General features: G+C 49.7%; 2 protein-coding genes across 3 annotated transcripts in view; both read left to right on the forward strand.

Moving 5' to 3' along the window:
* Positions 1-5,491, forward strand: part of ercc6l (excision repair cross-complementation group 6-like) — a 17,805-nt gene extending 12,314 nt beyond the window's left edge. The window contains exon 3 of the mRNA XM_084947053.1: positions 527-5,491. Coding sequence (XP_084803179.1) covers positions 527-4,193 — 3,667 coding nt within the window. The 3' untranslated portion in view covers positions 4,194-5,491. The remainder of the gene's footprint in view (positions 1-526) is intronic.
* Positions 5,492-9,181: 3,690 nt separating this feature from the next.
* The window catches only part of adam9a (ADAM metallopeptidase domain 9a), a 25,143-nt gene continuing 14,324 nt past the window's right edge, over positions 9,182-20,000 (forward strand). For both annotated transcript variants that reach the window (XM_084945846.1, XM_084945847.1), the window contains exons 1-4: positions 9,182-9,612; positions 16,495-16,595; positions 18,541-18,599; positions 18,894-18,972. In XM_084945846.1, coding sequence (XP_084801972.1) covers positions 9,528-9,612; positions 16,495-16,595; positions 18,541-18,599; positions 18,894-18,972 — 324 coding nt within the window. In that variant the 5' untranslated portion in view covers positions 9,182-9,527. The remainder of the gene's footprint in view (positions 9,613-16,494; positions 16,596-18,540; positions 18,600-18,893; positions 18,973-20,000) is intronic.

A 20,000-nucleotide genomic window follows, 5' to 3' on the forward strand; every position in this document is an offset into this window, starting at 1 on the left:
TTGCGCATGCACCGCTTTATTGTATTTCCAGACTTGCTTTCGGCACATTTACAGTGCCGCTACTCTGTTTTTTGTCAGACTTGAAATAGCAGAAATACCTTCACACTACGGGACTTCTGTGGCTCTTCCGTTCGACAATCTCTCCGGCGTTGGAACCATCATCTGTTTTCTCTTCGGTAACCTTCGGTCACGCTCTCGGTTGATTTTTCTCTAGTTGGCGCACTCACTTCCTCCATTACCCGGGCGGCACGGTGGCTGGCTGCTTCCCAAACAAATACACATGTGCGGCTTGGCACTTGTGCTGTACGTAACAAGTCACGTGACGTGACGCTGTGATTGGTTCTGCTCTGCGCTACTTAATTTGGATTGGCTGTCCTTCTTTTTAAGAGGACAAGAGAGATGAGGCCTATCGCAATAGTTTAACTTTTCTATCGAGAAAAAGTTAATTTCACAATACATATCGTTATCGTTCTATCGCCCAGCTCTAGCATTACTTACTAATGACGTTTGCTTTGCTTTCGTTCAGGTTCATTCAAGATGGCAAAGACGCTGCCCGACAGGGAGACCTGCACAAAGCGCTGGAGTTCTTCAGACTGGCTTACAACATTCACCACAGTCACAAACTGGAAAGCCGGATCAAAAAAATCGAAGAGCTCATCGCTGAGAATGACTTGGAGGAAGATGATGACGAGTTTGTTAATGTTAACAGCAGTGGTTTAATGCTTTTTAAAGAGCTGTATGACAAGCTGTACGACTACCAGAGGGATGGAGTGGCCTTCTTGTACAGTCTCTACAGAGATGGCCGGAAAGGCGGGATTTTAGCTGATGACATGGGACTAGGCAAAACTATCCAGGTGATATCATTCCTCTCTGGCATGTACGACAATGAGCTGGCTAAACACACACTCCTGATCATGCCGACTTCCCTCATCACAAACTGGACCAAGGAGTTCTCCAAATGGACTCCGGGCATGAGGGTGAAGGAGTTTCACGGCATCAGCAAAGGAGAGAGGACCAGGAATCTGGAGAAAGTTCAGAGGAGGGGCGGCGTCATCATCACCACCTACACGATGCTCTTAAACAACTGGCAGCAGCTGTCCACCTACAATGGCAAAGAGTTCACATGGGACTACATGATCCTGGACGAGGCTCACAAGATAAAAAGCACAACCACCAAAACCGCCAAAAGTGCCTACGCCATACCGTCCAAGAACAGAGTTCTACTCACAGGAACTCCGGTCCAGAACAACCTGAGAGAAATGTGGGCTCTCTTCGACTTTGCCTGTCAGGGCACCCTCCTCGGCATGGCGAAAACATTCAAAGCGGAGTACGAGAACCCCATCACCCGGGCCCGGGAGAAGGACGCCACTCCAGGAGAAAAGGCGCTGGGATCCCGGATGTCAGAGAACCTGATGGCAATAATAAAACCGTATTTCCTCCGCAGGACCAAGTCCGAAGTACAGAAAAACAAAACAAACAGCACACGTAACAAGGAACACTTGGAGGACATGGAAGACCATGTTCCAAACCTTGACGCAGACTCTGGAGCGGTGATGCCCAAATTGACGAGAAAAAACGACCTGATTGTCTGGACTTACCTGAGTGCCGTTCAGGAGGACATCTACAGGCAGTTCATATCGCTGGACCACATCAGAGAGCTCCTGCTGACCACCCGATCGCCTCTAGCTGAGTTAAACATTCTGAAAAAGCTGTGCGACCACCCGAGGCTCCTCTCTGCTGCCGCCATAGCCAAGTTAGGCTTGGAGGAGAGTGCAGCTGAATGCCAGGAGACCACAGAGGCCAACGATCACAGCATCATCAGCGTCCCTGATGACACCTTGATCTCAGAGTCTGGGAAGATGGTCTTTCTTTTCTCTCTCCTAGATCGGCTCAGACAGGAAGGCCACCGCACCCTCGTCTTTGCCCATTACAGGAAGGTGCTCGACATCATCGAGCGCATCCTGGGCAACAGAGGCTTCAAAGTGCTGCGGCTAGATGGAACCATCACTCAGATCACAGAGCGAGAGAGGCTCATCTCTCTGTTCCAGACTGACAAACGGTACTCCGTCTTCCTCCTCACCACCCAGGTCGGTGGAGTCGGCATCACCTTAACAGCAGCCGACAGGGTGGTCATCTACGACCCCAGCTGGAACCCTGCGACAGACGCCCAGGCCGTTGACAGGGCGTACCGCATAGGCCAGACTGAAAACGTCGTCATCTACAGGCTGATCACCTGCGGCACTGTGGAGGAGAAGATTTACCGCCGGCAGGTTTTCAAAGACTCTCTTATTAGGCAGAATACCGGGGACAAGAAGAACCCGTTTCGGTACTTCAGCAAACAGGAGTTGAAGGAGCTCTTCACCTTGGAGGACACGCGGTCCTCCTCTACACAGCTCCAGCTTCAGGCACTGCACGCCAGGCACCGGCGCACCGACCCTGAGCTAGACAAACATATCACACACCTCCACACCATGGAGATGTTTGGGATTTCTGACCATGACCTCATGTTTACACTTGACATCAACCACGACGAGGCCCTCGAGAACCAAGAGGAGCATCATTACATCGAAGGGCGGGTCCAGAAGGCTCAGGAGCTCATGAAGGCGGAGTCTGAGCTGCAGATGCAGCTGGCAGAGAGCATGGTGTCCAGCACGGAGCCGGCATGGCTCCGATACCCAGCAGACAACAACAGCCGGGAGCGGTCCCATGAGAAGAAACCACGTCCTTCATATCCGAAGCAGGACACAAGCCTGGCCTGGTCTCCAGCTGTGGTGGATTTGGAACAGACTGCTTCTGGAAAGGAGGCCACTCTGGAGAATCTCAGCAAGGGAGTGATTGATCTGACTGCAGAGGAGAGCACAGCCGAGGAGCAGCTCGCAGCAGAGGTCAGCCACCATAGCCTCGCTGAGCAGAACCTGGATTCTCCGAAACACCCGTCAGTGAAGCTGGAAAGGAGCTTGTTGGAGGCGGCAGATCCGATCGAGGTGTCTGTGGTGCTGATGGAGGCTGGTGACGTAGCTGACACCTCAGTCAGAGAAGCACTCAATGAATCTGCGGCCGCGAGTCTGTATGTTACAGCAGCCGATGAAGATGAGCAGAAGATGATGGGACATTTGACCCTGAAGTACGATGACTCCGAGATGGAGCTGGGGTCTCCTCACGTCACTCCTCCAGGGAACAGAAGACTTTCCGCGCTGTGCGTCTCCAGTTTGAGCCTCAGAGCCGACACATCATCCAGAATCGGCAGCGAGCTCGAGTCTTTGAATGGCAACTTCAACCTACAGCTGGAGGACAGTGGCGCCGATCACGACGAGGCGGTGGTGCAGGAGGAGGAGGAGCTGCAGGAGGAGCTGCTGTCTCAGCTGCAGCTGGAGGGAAGTTTTGACGTGGGTAAATCTCTTTGTGAGTGGCAGCAGAAAGAAGCATCAAGGCACAGCGCGAGCAACGGCCACGCCGTCAGCCTCAACGAGTCACACGACTCATTCGTGGGTATCAGGAAGAAAAAGGCTGCCGTGATTTATGACAGTGAAGAGGAGACGCAGGAGGAGGATGATGGGCAGCTTGAGAACTCCTTCCAGGTTTCAGGAGCATCGACGCCAAAGTCAGCGTGCACTGGCACCACGCCGCTCCGTACTCGAAAGAGCATTGGTGGAAACACGTCCGTGGCTTCTCACCGCTCCTTCCTCCATTCCATCATTGAGGATATGGACAACCAGGACAGCCATGAAGATGATGCTTCGGCTGTCCATTCAGATGAGGCCGAAGAGGACATGATTGGTTTGGCTCATGATGAGGTTGAGGAGGAGGAACCCAGTGGAGAGACTGTAAACTCAGAGGAGGAAGTTGTAGAAGAGGAGATGGAGGAGGAATTTGAGGAGGAAGGAGACTTTGAGTCAGGAGACACTGAGGAATGTGGAGAAGGGAGCCTCCTGGAGGAAACGTCCACCGAGCCTGAGTTGGCATCAAACGAGGCAATGGATCAGTGCACCGCCGAGACAGGTGTAAAGGAGGTCGAGGACGAGAGCTACGACTCGCTGGTGCGGCGAGGGCGGGAGTGCTACAGCAAAGCGGAGCTGGACGAGGCCCTGGACTTCTTCCTCAGAGCCATCGACATCAAACCCGGAGATCCGGAAATTCAGCTCATGACCATCCAGCTGTACCGGCAGCTGAGTCAGGTGGCGAGGAGATCCTAACAGAAAAGGACGATCGGGGCGGCGAGGTCAAGCTCTGCCGGCCCGCCACTTCACGCCAAAGCTGCAAATCTTTCAAACATGTCTGGCGTGTTCGTCTTCTCCATGAGATCGCGCTGAGTGACTAATGTTTGAACAGCTCAGCTGATTGCAGAAAGCTTCCTGTTTGAACTTCTTCTTTCAGTAATGTAACTAGAATCAGGTGTGTGTCATCATCCACCACGAAACGATCAGTTTTCATCTTTGATCTGATTTTCATCTGTAACCTGTACTTATTGTAAAATACTTTGTCAAATTAAAATTCATGTTTCTGTCTAATTTGAATTCATGTCTGTTATTTTTAAGGTAATGAACGGCTTCATCTCTGAAAACAGAAATCTCCTGCAGAGCGTTTGGCCTACTCAAAAGTTTTCCCCACCCTAAACCCACCAAAATAAACTTCCTGTTTTATCCAATTGGGCCTCAGATCAGCTGAGCAGGAGCCTCATGCAGGTTTAGGATTCACAACAGGAAGCTACATCCATCTTTTATATACAGATTATAACTAAATCATCCGATGGCCCACAAAAGACTTCACACAGCTGTGATCCAGCTGTGCAGAGACCAGAACATAAACTCAGCAGGAAGTGCTGAGGATACATCGGTGGGTCAGACCTGAGTTTAGGTCCCTCGGAAGCCTCTGACTCAGCTCTTAATCCTGGTTACATTCCCCTTTAGAACCGAACGTGTTGGGATTTGTCATCTCCTGAAACGCTTCACAGTCAGTGCTGCAAACCTACGTTTACAAAGCAGAACTGACGAGACGCACACAGCGGCGAGAACGCGTTCCCACACTTCCTGTCCAATGAGGTCGCAAAGGTCAGCGTATTTGAGCAGAAACAAATCCAGAAAACATGAAACATCAGTGAGTTCATCAGTGTGAGGTCATAACAGCTCATTTCCATGTTTCCGTGATCACCAGTGTGCAAATATTCAACATTATTCTTCTTGTCAGCAGTTTTCAAGTTCACTGTTAGAGCAAGAAGCTGAAGAATAATGAAGCTCATCATAAAGATGTAAGATTGCAGTTATTTAATGTTTAACGTCAGTTTTACTGGTTCAATGTTCTGATTTCTCACTGCTTTCAGATTTTGGGGTAAAAACATGAACTTGGTTTATTTTCTGGATAAATATAATTTGAAACGGGTGTTTGACAGGTTTCTAAAATACTGTGATGCGTGATGTCATAAATGTAGAGGGGGGCAGGGTAACGGCACGAGTACACAAGTACTATGATAAAGTATAAATACTGTCATTAAAGTACAAGGTTATTCCCAGCACGGGTCTGAGCAGGTTTGTTACCTTGGTTGGTTGAAAACAACTTCCACCTGCAGTCATGTGACACTTTTAAGTGGAGGTCACGTGATTTGTTAAGTGTAAGCTGCTGCAGGAGATTCTGCCTCCATGCTTCTCCCAACACCACCTTCATCATCATCACCCTCCCTCTTCTGCACATGTGGAAACCATGTGGACTCCAGCTTGCTGTCCTCCTGTCACCTCCACACTGCCTGGACTCTGAGCCGGTGTTGTGCCAAAAACTGATTTCCAGTGTGAGTAATATCTTTACATGAACAGGGTTTATAACAGGGTTATAGGTAAAACCTTAAAATTACCCCTTTTCATAAAGTATCTTAATAACTGTGTTATTGTACTTTCATTATGACCAATCCCGTCTTTTTTCCCCACTTTAAATGTTTACAGAACTGTTTTATTTGTTGCAATTTCTGACTTTTTTTTATAACTGGATAAATAAAGGAGATATAAAAGTCACTGCCAAAAATGTAAAGTTGACATTTGACATGTTTGACATATTATAGACCAACAAGTCATTTATAGCTTATGGCAGCAATCAGTTTTTGGCACAACACTGTATTCAAAGTCAGCGCCTCATTGGTCAGTTTACTCCCTGAAGCATCAGCAGTAGCGGTTTTTGACACGGGCGGTTGCCCGGGGCGGCATCACGGGCATCGGGAAAAAATAAATAAATAAAAAATTGCTCGTACTCATGCTGCCCTGACATCAGCCAGCGCATATTGGGAATGTCATAGGCACCGATCGGTTTTCTATCGCCCATTTGCTGGGAGTAAGGGTATGGGCTCAAAATGTGGTCATAAATATTTTGTACTTGTAAAAAAGATTTGTATGTGTAAAACAGATTTGTATGTGTAAAAAGAATTTGTGTGTGCGTAAAAAAGATTTGTGTGTGCGTAAAAAAGATTTGTGTGTGGACTTAGAAAAAAACCCCTGCAAGTTACAAGTATGAATTTTGACCCTATTTTTCTTCCTTTCATCTGATTGGTCAATGTCATGTCAATCACAAATGTAACAATCCAATCACAGAACAGATGGGTTTGGCTGTCGGAGGGGCGCTTTTCTGAACTGCAGGTCCTTGAAGGGTGATACAGTTTGAAGCTGGAGGATCTCTATATAAATATCCGATAGCAGCTAGGTCCCCTAACTTTCAGTAGCTGTTGAAAGGAAAAAGTTGTGGTATATCAGTGGTTAGAAATACCATTATTACTTTAGGATTAGTTTAACACAAAGTCAGGGCTGACCCGGGACCATTGCTGTGAGTCACAGTGCGCAGCATAAAAGTCCTTTCACATCAGACGCAGGATGTGCTGCTAATGCTAACTAAAAGCAAAGGATCCAGAATTTGTTGCGCTGGCTGCTGGGCTCTGTGGGTTTTTGCAGCAGCTCTACCTGTACTAGATGCACCTGCTCCTTGTCTTTTCTATCTCTGACTTTATGTCCTCTACAAGAGTTTCTGTTTTTTTTGCTGGTTCTTCAAATGTTCAATAAAAACATGTATGCTAATTCATAACGAAGAAAGCTTTGTAATGAAGACTGTCATTTCCAAAACACTGCCCGCCCCCACCCCGCGGTCCGCAGCGCTGTTGAAAAGGCTGTGGAAGTCCCTATATTAAACACGTAGACCTGTGACACAAAAATCACCAAACTCGGACGACCACAGACTGTTTTCCTTCGTGGTGATGAAGGAAAACGCTGGGTTGGCATGTAAAAGGGCATTTATTCCCTTCAAAGACCTGCAGTTCAAAAAAAGCGCCCCTCCAACAGCCAAACCCATCTGTTCTCTGATTGGATTGTTACATTTGTGATTGACATGACATTGACCAATCAGATGAAAGGAAGAAAAATAGGGTCAAAATTCGTACTTGTAACTTGCAGGGTTTTTTTTTCTAAGTCCACACACAAATCTTTTTTACACATACAAATCTTTTTTACAGTACAGTAAAGTACAAAATATTTATGACCACATTTTGAGCCCATATAAGGGCGCCCTCCGTTTGCGAGGTGCGCCTGCTGCTTGCGGCACAGGGAGGAGAGGGCGGGGCGGCGGGGGAGTCTCTGGTGGCTGGAGCAGCGTCTAATAACCAACTCGCAAAATAAAACAAAATAAAAACAAAGCAACAAACACGAAAACACCAAACATCATGATACAGACTTATAATTTGCACCGATGTTTTTTCGAAATTCTGTACATGAAAAGTGAGCGCGAGAGCCCTCGGTGCGCCCGCTCGCTGCTGAAGTCAAAGTAAACTTTATTGTCATCTCCGCTACAGACAGTCCAGCATATAGAGAGACGAGACGACGAGGCTCCAGTTACAGCAGTGCACGTAACCCCAGGGGGAGTGTTCGCCCAGGGCGCCAAACAGGCTAGGACCGCTACTGAGCGTCAGGCTGACTGAAGCTGCGTTCTGATAAATCACGTGACTATGCTGTTTACGTCTGTGAACAACACCTGGGCTCAGGTGAGTTTCAGAGAAGCAGTTTTAGTTTAATAAGAATATGACGTTTTTATTCCTGTCACGTGACGCACGTCTGCTTTTGAAGTTTAAAGCTTTTACACAAACTGAATACGTCACTGTGCTCGCCGTAAGAATCTGCGCGTGCGCACTTTGACGGCATATTAGTTTTGTCACGTGAACTGAAAGCGTCCATTGACCTCTGCGTGAGCTGCTTTGACTTCAAAATAAAAGCCTGGGCTGGCTTGTGCAGAGAGAAAAGTATCGTGCTGAACGTTATTTTAATTTACTTACTTAGGTCAGATAGCGAAGTGTCACCTTTATTCAAAGTACTCTGTGGAGTGAAGCAGCTCCTGTGATCATGAATTTGTATTTGCTGTGACTAGAACAGCATTAATTATGGTTTTATTTAGAAATAAATTAGAGTATTTTCTTGATTAGCCGATTAGCTTATTTTGTTCAAAATCCTGACATGAAAATATTACTTTATTTAATCACCAATAAAAACCTTAGAATCGGCATCAGATCCTGGAGTTCACACGAGAGTAACAGACACAAAACAGTCATCCAAACACTATATAGTACTAATGAGACCATCTTCAATGCGTTTTTGTTTTTTAGTTAATGACATCGATGTGAATGGAGTGATTTCAGCTCCACTGCTCAGAGTTTATACTCAACACCCTTCAGGTGATCCTGGCAGGATCACAGGAAGCTGAAAAGGTCCTTAAAGGGATCATCCTATAGTGTTTCATCAAACGTCCTATTACTGCAGTCTGTCCTTCCTGTTTACGCTCAGCTCAGAGTGTGTGGTACAGGTTGTAATTTTCATTGATGTGGATCAAACGTCATACCTCTGCCTACAGGAATGAATCATCAAATCAAATAAAAATGCAAACCGAGACTGTGCCCTGCTGACTGTATTCATTATCATCTACTAAAGTCTACTGATGTGACCTTTGACCTTACAGGAACTGACTTTTGTCCACTTCTGGTAATTTGTGTGAGGTCCACATCCAGTAATCAAATCAATGTTTTAAAATAATTTTCTAAATCTTTTTATATTCATTGATATTCGTGTTTACTGGAACATTATTAAGACGGACTTGATTTTAATTTTATGATTTTAGTTTTGCTCCTCTCGAGATGATTGGTCTTGGGTGCTATTATTTTGAAGAACCGCACAGGAAGCTGCGGCTGTTTCCGCCAGCTTGCTTCAGCTTCAGTCGAGTTTCCAAGGAGAGAAATATCAGCCGCGCGCGGACAGGACGCGCTTCAGCTCGGACGGGACTTCTCAGAGCAAACACCCACACACACTCGGGGCTGACCTTTGACCTCTGGGACATTTTGGGGTCCGGGCGGAAAGCTCGCGGACGGTGTAGACCCGGGACAGGCTGCCATGGCCCGGCCGCGGAAGAAAAGCTGCTCTGGGTGCTGAACATGAAGCTCCGCGGGGGTAGACAGAGAGAGCGCAGACTGCAGTAACACACGGGAGAGGAGGCACTTTAATTCAGGAGAGAAGAAGAGGAGGATGAAGATGGGAGGGATAGTGGAGCTGCTGGGCATCAGCTGGCTCCTCTTCCTCTTGCTGCTCATCGGAAACGGTCACTGCAGAGGTGAGAGGGGTGAGGAAGAGCACGCTGAGTGGGAGGTTTATCGGGCCCTGTGAGGGACACTGACCCGGGGCATCACGGGAGGTGTAGTCCACCCTCAGCTGCTCTGACGGTCACTGCGAACAAATATCTGAAATGTGTCCAAGTTTAATCTTCATCGGAGTGAGAGGAGGGTTACACCGACTCTGGCTCCTGCCTCCCTCTGTGAGCGCACAGGTGAGCACAGGTAGGAGTTTATGCAGCACGCTGAGGATCCATCTAATCTAGTTAGCTCTAAGGTCTCATGTTAAATGTGGCCAGAGTTTCACAAAGTGACGGGTGCCTGTGCAAAAGTAAGGTAAAGCACTGGGTGGGCCCCTCTGCGGCTTCCTAAAGTCAGCCAATCAGACGAAAGAGAATGGGGGCGGGGCATAGACGGGAAATGAGGATGAATGGCAGCGCTCCTGTTATTTTGTTATTTACATAACAAAATAACTTCTGTCAGAATCTGCAGATTATACAGTACAAAGAAAATGTTCACGTTTCTCCAACGTTGTCTTCCCAACAGTTGTACTGGACGGACAGGAAGCGTTCGCGATGTCTTCTCCGGCGCTGATAATTGCTGTCTGTCTTGTGTCAGTGATGTAAAAGACGGATTTAATGCGACATGACCATCAAACAGCAGTCGCTTTCTAAAACATCAGATATGTATCAGATTCAGGACCACATACGAAAGTGACCCAGATCGGATTTGTGCCGTTCACACTGTCACACCATGATCGGATATGGGTCGCAGAGGGTCAAAAAAGTCGGATTTGATGCGCTTTCGCCTGCAGTGGGAACGTAGCCTTAGTGACCTGGACCTGCTGATGGATCCTCTCAGAGCTTCTCTGAGCTGAACTTAGGTCTGAGGGGGAAAGTGGAGCGTGAGCACTCAGACCTCTGGAGGGATCTTGGGGTACAGCCGGTGTTCCTTCGTTTGAAACGACTCAGTTCAGGTGCCGAGGACGTCTCCTCAGCGCCTCCTTGTTCCCAGGCCGGAGCAGATTTTACTCCTGCTCCGGCCTGGGAAAGGAAGCTGGGATCTCCCAGGAGGAAGTGGTGCTTACTTTACTGAGCTGTGGGTTTCAGTTTTCAGGCGTGCTTCCGTCAGAGCTGCCTTTTCTTTCTGGAAACTTTATTGAAACAGCTGTGAGAACAGCCACACTGAGCTATCAGGTGACCAAATCGCGCGGTTCCTTCCTGTTCAGCGCCTGGTTCTGGTTCCAGCTGAGCGGACCTGAATAACTAGCGTGCTGAGACCAGTGCAGCGTTTCCATCCTCAGCCTGAAACTGCAGTTTTTCTTCATCATAGTCATATCTACCAATCTGCAGGCGGATCATTTCCATTTGTTCCCGTATTTGTGAGTCTTTCTTAGACCATCGTTAATGTTCACACACGCTAACTTCTTGAAACCCCTGGGAGCTGACAGATCTAGGAAACAGGAAGGCGGTAAACTCTTCTCTGCTCGGTTTGAGGTTTCTGCACATGAATCTGATATTAATCAGTTGTGATTTCCTGTTCTGCAATGTGGTTTCAGAGCAGCGAGTCAGGCAGTCACGCCACAGTGCAGAGGTTTGTGTGAGAGTGGAAACCCTCTTTAAGCATCAAAGGAAAGCTTTAACAGCTCCTGTTTAGGATGTCTGATGTCACTATGACAGTTTTATGCATAGAGTACATTTGATAACATTAATATTGAATATGCTAAACGCTGAGGACACAAACATAAAAACCTGTGTGGGTTTACGCTGAAAGCTGCAAATAAAACTTGACAGAGAGGAAACGGTGTGCAGCTGAGAGCCGTGATGAGGTCAGAGAGGTGAACCAACAGAAGCATTCTAACGGTGATTCTGTCTTAAACTGGGAGCCAATGGCGTTCAGTCCCAGGGTCACGTGGTCACATGTCTGTGGTCACGTCCTGCAAACGGAACGTTACAATACTCTAACTGAAAGCATAGACCAGTGTCTCTGAGTCGGTTTGGAGTAGAAACTGAACACAGGCTAGACACAGGAAGTGACACGTACAGCTGTGTATCGTCTGCATAGAACAGTAACCCAAAGACTGAAGCTCTCACTTCACTTAGTTCATCATGTCGATGTTTGGACACACCTGTGCTGTCTTACCTGAGCTCAAGGCACTGCTGAGCACTCCCTGTGTGCGCGCGCGTGTGTGCGCGCGCGTGTGTGCGTGCGCGCGTGTGTGTGTGTGTGTTTTACAGTAAAACACGTTGACGTTTTTTGCTTTTTGAAAAAAATCATCCATCCATCTTCTTCCGCTTTATCCGAGGCCGGGTCGCGGGGCAGCAGCCTAAGCAGAGAAGCCCAGACCTCCCTCTCCCCAGCCACCTCCTCCAGCTTATACGGGGGAACACCAAGGCGTTCCCAGGCCAGCCGAGAGATGTAATCTCTCCAGCGTGTCCTGGGTCTGCCCCGGGGCCTCCTCCCGGTGGGACATGCCTGGAACACCTCACCCAGGAGGCGCCCAGGAGGCATCCTTGTCAGATGCCCGAACCACCTCAGCTGGCTCCTTTCGATGTGGAGCAGCAGCGGCTCTACTCTGAGCCCCTCCCGGATGGCCGAACTTCTCACCCTATCTCTAAGGGAGAGGCCAGCCACCCTTCGGAGGAAGCTCATTTCCACCGCTTGTATCCGCGATCTCGTTCTTTCCGTCACTGCCCACAGCTCGTGGCCATAGGTGAGGGCAGGGACGTAGATCGACCGGTAAATTGAGAGCTTCGCTTTTACACTCAGCTCCCTCTTCACCACGACGGACCAGTGCAGCATCCGCATCACTGCAGCCGCAGCCCCAATCCGTCTGTCGATCTCCGGCTCCCTTCTCCCATCACTCGTGAACAAGACCCGAGATACTTGAACTCCTCCACTTGGGGCAGGAACTCATCCCCGACCCAGAGTGGGCACTCCACCCTTTTCCGGCTGAGAACCATGGCCTCAGATTTGGAGGTGCTGATCCTCATTCCCACTGCTTCACACTCGGCTGCGAACCGTTCCAGTGTGAGTGGGGGCCCTCACCCGATGAAGCCAACAGAACCATATCATCCGCAAAAAGCAGAGATGAGATTCTGAGGCCACCGAAGTGAAAGCCCTCCGCCACCAAGGGGCTCTGCCACCAAGGAGTTGTTTAACTGCCTCAGTGACCTCGCCCCCGGAAATTGGCGGGTCATTCCCCTCATCCCCAGACTCTGCTTCCTCCTCGGAAGACGTGTCAGTGGGATTAAGGAGGTCCTCGAAGTATTCCTTCCACCAACTGACAATTTTCTCAGTCGACGTCAGTAGCGCTGCGCCAGCACTACACACAGTGCAGGTAGAGCACCGCTTTCCCCTCCTGAGACGCCTGACGGTTTTCCAGAATCTCTTCGAGGCAGTCCGAAAGTCTTTTTCCATGGCCTCTCCGAACTCCTCCCACACCCGAGTTTTTGCTTCAGCCACTGCCCGAGCTGTATTCCGCTTGGCCTGTCGATACCTGTCGGCTGCCTCCGGAGTCCCACAGGCTAACCAAGCCCGATAGGACTCCTTCTTCAGCCTGGTGGCTCCCTTCACCTCTGGTGTCCACCATTTGGTTCGGGGATTACCACCACGGCAGGCACCAACCACCTTGCGGCCGCAGCTCAATGCAGCAGCTTCGGCAATGGAGATGCTGAACATGGTCCATTCGGACTCAATGTCCCCAGTCTCCCTCGGAATGCTGTTGAAGCTCTGCTGGAGGTGTGCGTTGAAGATCTCGCGGACTGCTAGACGTTCCCAGCACACCCTCACTACGCGTTTAGGTGCACCGGGTCTGTCCAGCATCCTCCCCCGCCACCTGATCCAACTCACCATCAGGTGGTGATCAGTTGACAGCTCAGCCCCTCTCTTTACCCGAGTGTCCAGAACATATGGTCGCAGAACTCCCACTCGGCGCATAAGCGCAGATGACAGTCAGGACACGTTCCCCGACCCTAAGGCGCAGGGAACAAACCCTCTCATCCACCAGGAAAAACCGCAACGTACCGGCAGCAAGCCAAGGGGATATTAGAATACCCACCCCAGCCCGCCGCCTCTCACCAGCGGCAATTCCAGACTGAGACAGAGTCCAGCCCCTCTCCAGAAGACTGGTTCCAGAGCCCAAGCCATGCGTAGAGGTGAGCCCGACTATATCTAGCCGGTACCTCTCAACCTCACGCACTAACTCAGGCTCCTTCCCCACCAGAGAGGTGGCAGCCGGGGATCAGTCCACCAGGGCCTCCGCTCCTGGCCGCCACCCGTCACACAATGCACCCGACCCCTATGGCGCCTCCTGCGGGTGGTGGGTCTGCGGGAGGATGGGCCCATGTCTCCTCTTCGGGCTGTGCCCAGCCGGGCCCCATGGACTAAGGCCCAGCCACCAGACGCTCGCCCTCGGGCACCCTCCCCGGGCCTGGCTCCAGGGCGGGGCCCCGGTAACCCTATCCCGGGCAGGGTAAACTATTCCCTCGATGTTCTCTTCATAAGGGTCTTCTGAATCGCTCTTTGTCTGGTCCCTCACCCAGGACCAATTTCCCTGGGACACACACACCCCTCCACCACAATAAGGTAGCGATTCACAGAGAGGGAAAAGAAAAATCAGATAAAAAAAAAAAAAAAAAAACGAAACCAGTCCTTTCTGTGAGAAGTTTCCACTGAGTCGTCCAGAGTCTGAATGAATCACACACTCAGACACACACACACACACACACGCACACTCACAGTTTCCCTGAATCATGACTCATGGTGCTTTTCTTGGACCTACAGACTGTAATCACAATGAAATCACAGCTTCAGGGTCTGATAATGTGAACCTGCAGTTTTCTCAGCGCCCAGCAGAGGGCGAGTCATTTGGCAGTACATCAGAGAGGGTGCGGCCATCTTTTAAATACAGTCTGATCGGGATGGCGAGGCTCCTCCTCCTGAGTGGCTGATCGCAGCATATCCTTCTTTAAATGTGTTTAAATCCGTTTCTTGGGGTTTATCGTGTTTCTACTCAAGTCTTCATTTAGTTAATTTAGTTTTTACTGTATTTTATTCTCAGAGCTTTTTGCTCGTCTCCGTGTTCCTCATGGTTCCACCTGATTTAGCTTTTTTAAAATCTGTGGTTGAGATTATCTTTGGAGTCACTTTTCCAGGGTTTTCCTTCTGGGCTCCCTTTGGTAGGGATGAGCAGCAGCTCTTGACGTGATGAGAAACAAACCAGCAGGAAGCAGTGAGAGTGCTTCCTGTTTGGAGGCTTCCTGCCCAGCTTCAGGACAGCGAGGTCGTTAACATCAGACTGCAGGCGTTACCGTGGCTACAGATTAATGCACACGCACACTCGTGTTGGACACCATGCTGTCAGTTGTGAGCAGATGGTGAGAAATGAAGAACACAGTGTGTGTGTGTGTGTGTGTGTGTGTGTATTTGACAGGCCACCACTTGGGATTTTTTTCTCCTGAGGAACAAAATACAGTTCAGAGCTTCCTTTGAAATGTGTGTGATTTGAGCTGCAGTGTGACACTGATACCTGTGTGTGGATCAGCTGCTTTGTTACCAACAGGAGCTGCTGAGGACGCTTTCAGCTGCTGTAGAGGAAACAGTGGAGCTGTTGTAGCAGCGCTGTAAGGAGCTTAAAGCTCTGCGGCTGGATTTATTTTCTTTCACTGAGCTCATTTCCAAACAGGCCGTCGTGATGCTCTGAGCATGTTTGCTTTACTTTATCAGCTCAAAGATAAAGAAGGAAAACAGAAGAAGGGTGAGGCTGAATGTCAGCAGCAGACCTCACAGGCCGGGGTGGCGGGTTCAAAAGTCCCGCCTCCCATCGAGGAGGAAATCCGGAGAGAGAATGTGGTGCGATGGTGTGCAGGGACGGCTGGAATGAGGATTCATTGATGTTCTGCTGAAGGTCTCACTGATGCTCCTCAGACTGCAGTGTGTGGAAACACACCCGGCTGAGCTTAAACCAGGAAAACACAACCGCACGCAGGAAGTAGAGCAGGAGTGTCATCAGAGACATAAAGATGAGCTTCATGTGCATAAAATCCAGATTCTGGATCGTGTCTGTGGATCATGTGTGACACTCGGACACTGACACAGACGTAACTGTGAAGCTTTAAAAACATTTTTAGCGCCATCCTCTGTCAGCACAGGACGTGATGTCACCTGGTTGGTTGTGGCTAACAGACTCACATTAGCTTATGTTGGCTAACTAGTGACGTCATCGATAGCGCAGAGGAAAGGACGACGCGTCGACGTAAAAAAATGTGTGTCGATGCGTCGTCACTTTCAAAACAGACATGGCGGCAGCGAGTAGCCGAACACGCAGTTCAACAGTATGGGCATATTTTTATTAAAAGGTGTTCAAATGAAGAAATGTGTTTTTCAGTGAGATACATAAATTAGTAAATGTGAAACTGATACACAAGTCAAATAATGGGGAGATAATCGAATCAAATCAAAATCGAATCGGATTGAAAAATTAATCGTTAGATTCATCGATTAGGAAAATAATCGTTTTGCTCAGCCCTAGTGTGAGGATCACCGTCGTGCTGCAGCGATGAGTTCATGTTAAACATGGACCGTCCACTGCGCGTGTCCTTAACAGGAAGTGGCTGCTGGCTGTGTGGTCAGCGGCACTCAAACAGGAAAATCCAGCTGTTAGCCGTGATGTTCGGGTTTGTAAAGCACTTCATGAACGAGTCCTGAGTCAGGTGACAGGCGGTCCACCTCCTCTCAGCTGATGCGATGTTTTATGCAGTAAAATCTTTGCGTTCCCGACACGTGCACACCAAATGATGTGTTCAGTTCTGAGGCTGTGGCAAAGGATTTCAACTTGTTTACAGAGCAAACGGAACTGATTAGTTTCCCGTCTCCTCCTGCAGACTCTCACCAGACCGAGCACCTGTCCTCCTATCAGCTGACTGTCCCTCGACCAATCGGAGGCAGGCTGAGGAGGGACGTGAATGGAGGACTGCCCAATCAGGTTTGGAGGTTTTTATTTCTAGTTCATTTTCACTTACCTGTTTCCAGATCACACAGAGAAGTTCACGTAAGACGATGATGAGAGCACACGGGAAGCAGCGCTGCTAGCTCCGGGTCAGAACCAGCCATGGAATCGTAGGCGGGCAGACTCCATCTTTGCTGGTCCATCACACGAAGAAGCTCAGATTACTGTGACCCCAGTCTGCGTTAGGCGAGCTGCTGACTCCAAACTGATGGATCGTGTTGTTTTACTGATGTGACTGTGCACACAGATTTTAAACGTTAGCTTTAAACCGTGCTTGGCTCGCCACGAACACAACGTCCATGTAGCAGCACGCCTGCAGGCTTCGTTTAAATACGCTCGCTCCGCCCGTGCTGCTGTCCCTCCCTGCATGCTGCAACATGCTCTCACACACACACGATGACACACTCTGCTGGCATGTGCAGTCTGCTCAGAGATAACACCCCTGTGAAAGTGTTGTGGAGACATGAGTGTGTTTACAGTCTGCAGATGTGTGTGTGTGTGTTCAGCGCTGGCTCAGCTCCAGTCTAACACTTACACCTGGAGTAAATCTGATCGTGCGGGTGTGTCGCTGCTCGCAGAGACTCGTGGCTAACACTGTGCTCGGAGCCGATTATCATCCAGCTGTGTCACAAACAGCTGATCATTCCCGGGATCGTGTGATGTGAGCGTGCTCGGATCACCGCGTTTTTCCACGTTATACTGTGTGAAACTGTTGAACGTGAACTTTCTCTGAAACTCGTCAGCATCGCCCACTTCCTGTGGAAACAGCCGACGTGGGAGAGCTCCTCACCTGTGGAGGCACGTCGGACAAAAACAGGGCGCCACAGTGATGACCTCACTGCTCTCAGCGCCGATGGCTGCCTCGGGGTTCGTGACCCACAGAGGAGCTGAGAACGGATACCCGCTACCCGCTGCACAGGTACATACACCTGGTGATGTCATCAGATACCTGACTCCACAAACGTTACAAAAACAAGGTCAGCTGACTCTGCGAGGCGCCACGGGAACGCTGACCGAGCCAGAACCAGCAGCAGCTCTGCTTAATGAGTTTGAGCTTGAACCGTTTCCATGACGATGCCAAGGTATGTTTACAGATTTACCCGACCTCTGACCCCTGCTGTGTTAGAGGACGGATGAGCTGCTGCTGGCAGCTGGACGATGGAGACCACCGCTGACTTCCTGTCCACACCAGCTGTCTGTGTGCGCTAATTATAGTTCTGCTGACACACACACAGACACACACACGCAGAGCCAGGTGAGTCAGAGGCTCAGGTGACCTGCTCGGCGAGCAGTGGGATGCGTGATGAAGGCGACGGCGTGCTGTCAGTGCAGATGTTTGGCAGCCCGTGCTCGAGCTGGCAGAGTTAGTTGTGTCAGCAGGGTGACTCGAGTCGACGAAGTCTTTGTTCACAGCAGATGGAGTGCGTCTTTAACACAAGCTGTTTTAGCCGTTTGTGCTAAAACGAGGTAAAAATGAAACCTGGAGAAGCTCCGTTTTCATCCCTCGATCAGCTTCGTGCTCCGAAATTACCCACAACACGGAGCAGGAAGTGGAGCCCGCAAACATCACGGGTACAAAGGTAACCGCTGCTGGGAGCGACTGTATGTCTGCCACATATCGGACGCTAGTGTCAGCGTGTTTGTGCTGTTAGTTGGCGCCGTCACTGTTAGCTAACATGCTCCTCGTGAGGATCGAAGCGGTAATCCCGGCGCTCATGTACCAAACCAGCTTTGAAGGACACGTCGCTCTCTGAGCTCTGTGGCTGTGAATCCAACATGGCGACAGGACGGCAGGGAATGAGACGTCTTGGTGTTCTGCTTTCTGATTGGCTGATCTCCACCTGCAGTCGCTCACACATGCTCAATGTTTTATTCTACAAGCTGTCACACTTCAAAGTTACCTTTTTGTGTGTGCGTGCAGGTGTCCTACATCATCAGCGTGGATGGAAGCGATCGCGTCGTCCATCTGGAGAGAAACGAGTAAGTTCTGATGAGGGGCGGTGACATGTTCACAATCGTACGATCGCTGAGATCGAAGCTTGTCAGAGTGCACTCGCCAACAGACGGCTGACATGTTTTTTACTTCATGGTCACAAAATCACATTTCAAAGTCTGTGACAGGTGATCCAGGATGTCCTGGTGTGTGATTCTAACTTTTTATGGAAACGCCACCTGATAAAAACACGACGTGAACCAAACAGTTTCACAGCTGAGAGATTTTAGTCGAGGGTTCGGGGTTAAAGTGAAGTTGGTCACATGACTGTCCTGTTTCAGGCTGCTGCTGCCTACAGACTTCACCGTGTTCTCCTACAGTCCCAACGGATCCCTGGTCACATCCACGCCACCTGTCCAGGTAACGCCCCGCCTACCTGTCTGTCTGTTGTATATGAGCCTCACCGGTCCTGTCAGCCAGTCGCATCGCTCAGACTCACCTGCTTTACAAACGCCCCGCCCTTTTCCTTCCTTTATGGTCATTGCGGCGTCGATGCCACTGAGAACAAAGCGCACGCGCTCTGTTTCTCTGCAGACTTCATTAAAGCAAGGCTTTCCCAGAGAGAGGTGCATGCTGGGAGTTGATACTTCCTGTCAGCTGACCCGGGTTGTGTGATGTTTGAATGATAAATGGACGGTGGCAGTCTTTGTTTGGAGATGGTTACCATGGCGAGGGTCAGGGTTCGATCCTGTGACTAGCTGTCACTTCCTGTCAGTGTACAGAAACACGCTGACTCCTGTTTCCTGTATTTAAACTTGAGTCAGCTTGTTCAGGCAGAGCGTGATGGGCGGGTGGAGCGCTCTCAGCTCGCTGCTCGCTGTGCCCACAGAGGGGAGGAGACAGAGCGAGAGCAGCAGACCGCTGAGATACGAAACTAAGACGCCGCTGACTATCCGTGTCTAATCGTTCGCTGCAGGGAACTTCACAAAGTGCATTCTGGGTAAAGTTTGAGCCTCATGTGCCACAGGCGTCTTCGTTGAAGGATGGAGACCTATGTGTCATCAGGTCAATCAGATCAGGTGACGTGCTGATAGGTGGAGCCTGAGATCCCCGTCCTGTGAGTCAGTGCAGACAGGATGGGTTCAGACCCACGGGCCACGGCTTGACCACCACTACTCCATGAGGACAAACAAGAGGAAGTGAGAAAATGATGAGCTGGTGTCCCCCCCCCCCCCACACACACACACACACACACACACAACCCCGTTCAGCTATCTTAGTGAGGACCTTCATTGACATAATGCTTTCCCTAACCATTAAAGATGAATGCCTGACCCTAAACCTGACCATAACCTAACTGTAACCCTGACACTAAAACCACATTTTGAGCCTCAAAAAGGCTTCAAACTTGTGAGGACCAGGTTGTGTGTCCTCACAAGTATAGTAGA

The sequence above is a fragment of the Perissodus microlepis genome, chromosome 12 (genome assembly GCF_051167445.1).
Source record: "Perissodus microlepis isolate ML-2025 ecotype Zambia chromosome 12, ASM5116744v1, whole genome shotgun sequence".
NCBI lineage: Eukaryota > Metazoa > Chordata > Actinopteri > Cichliformes > Cichlidae > Perissodus > Perissodus microlepis.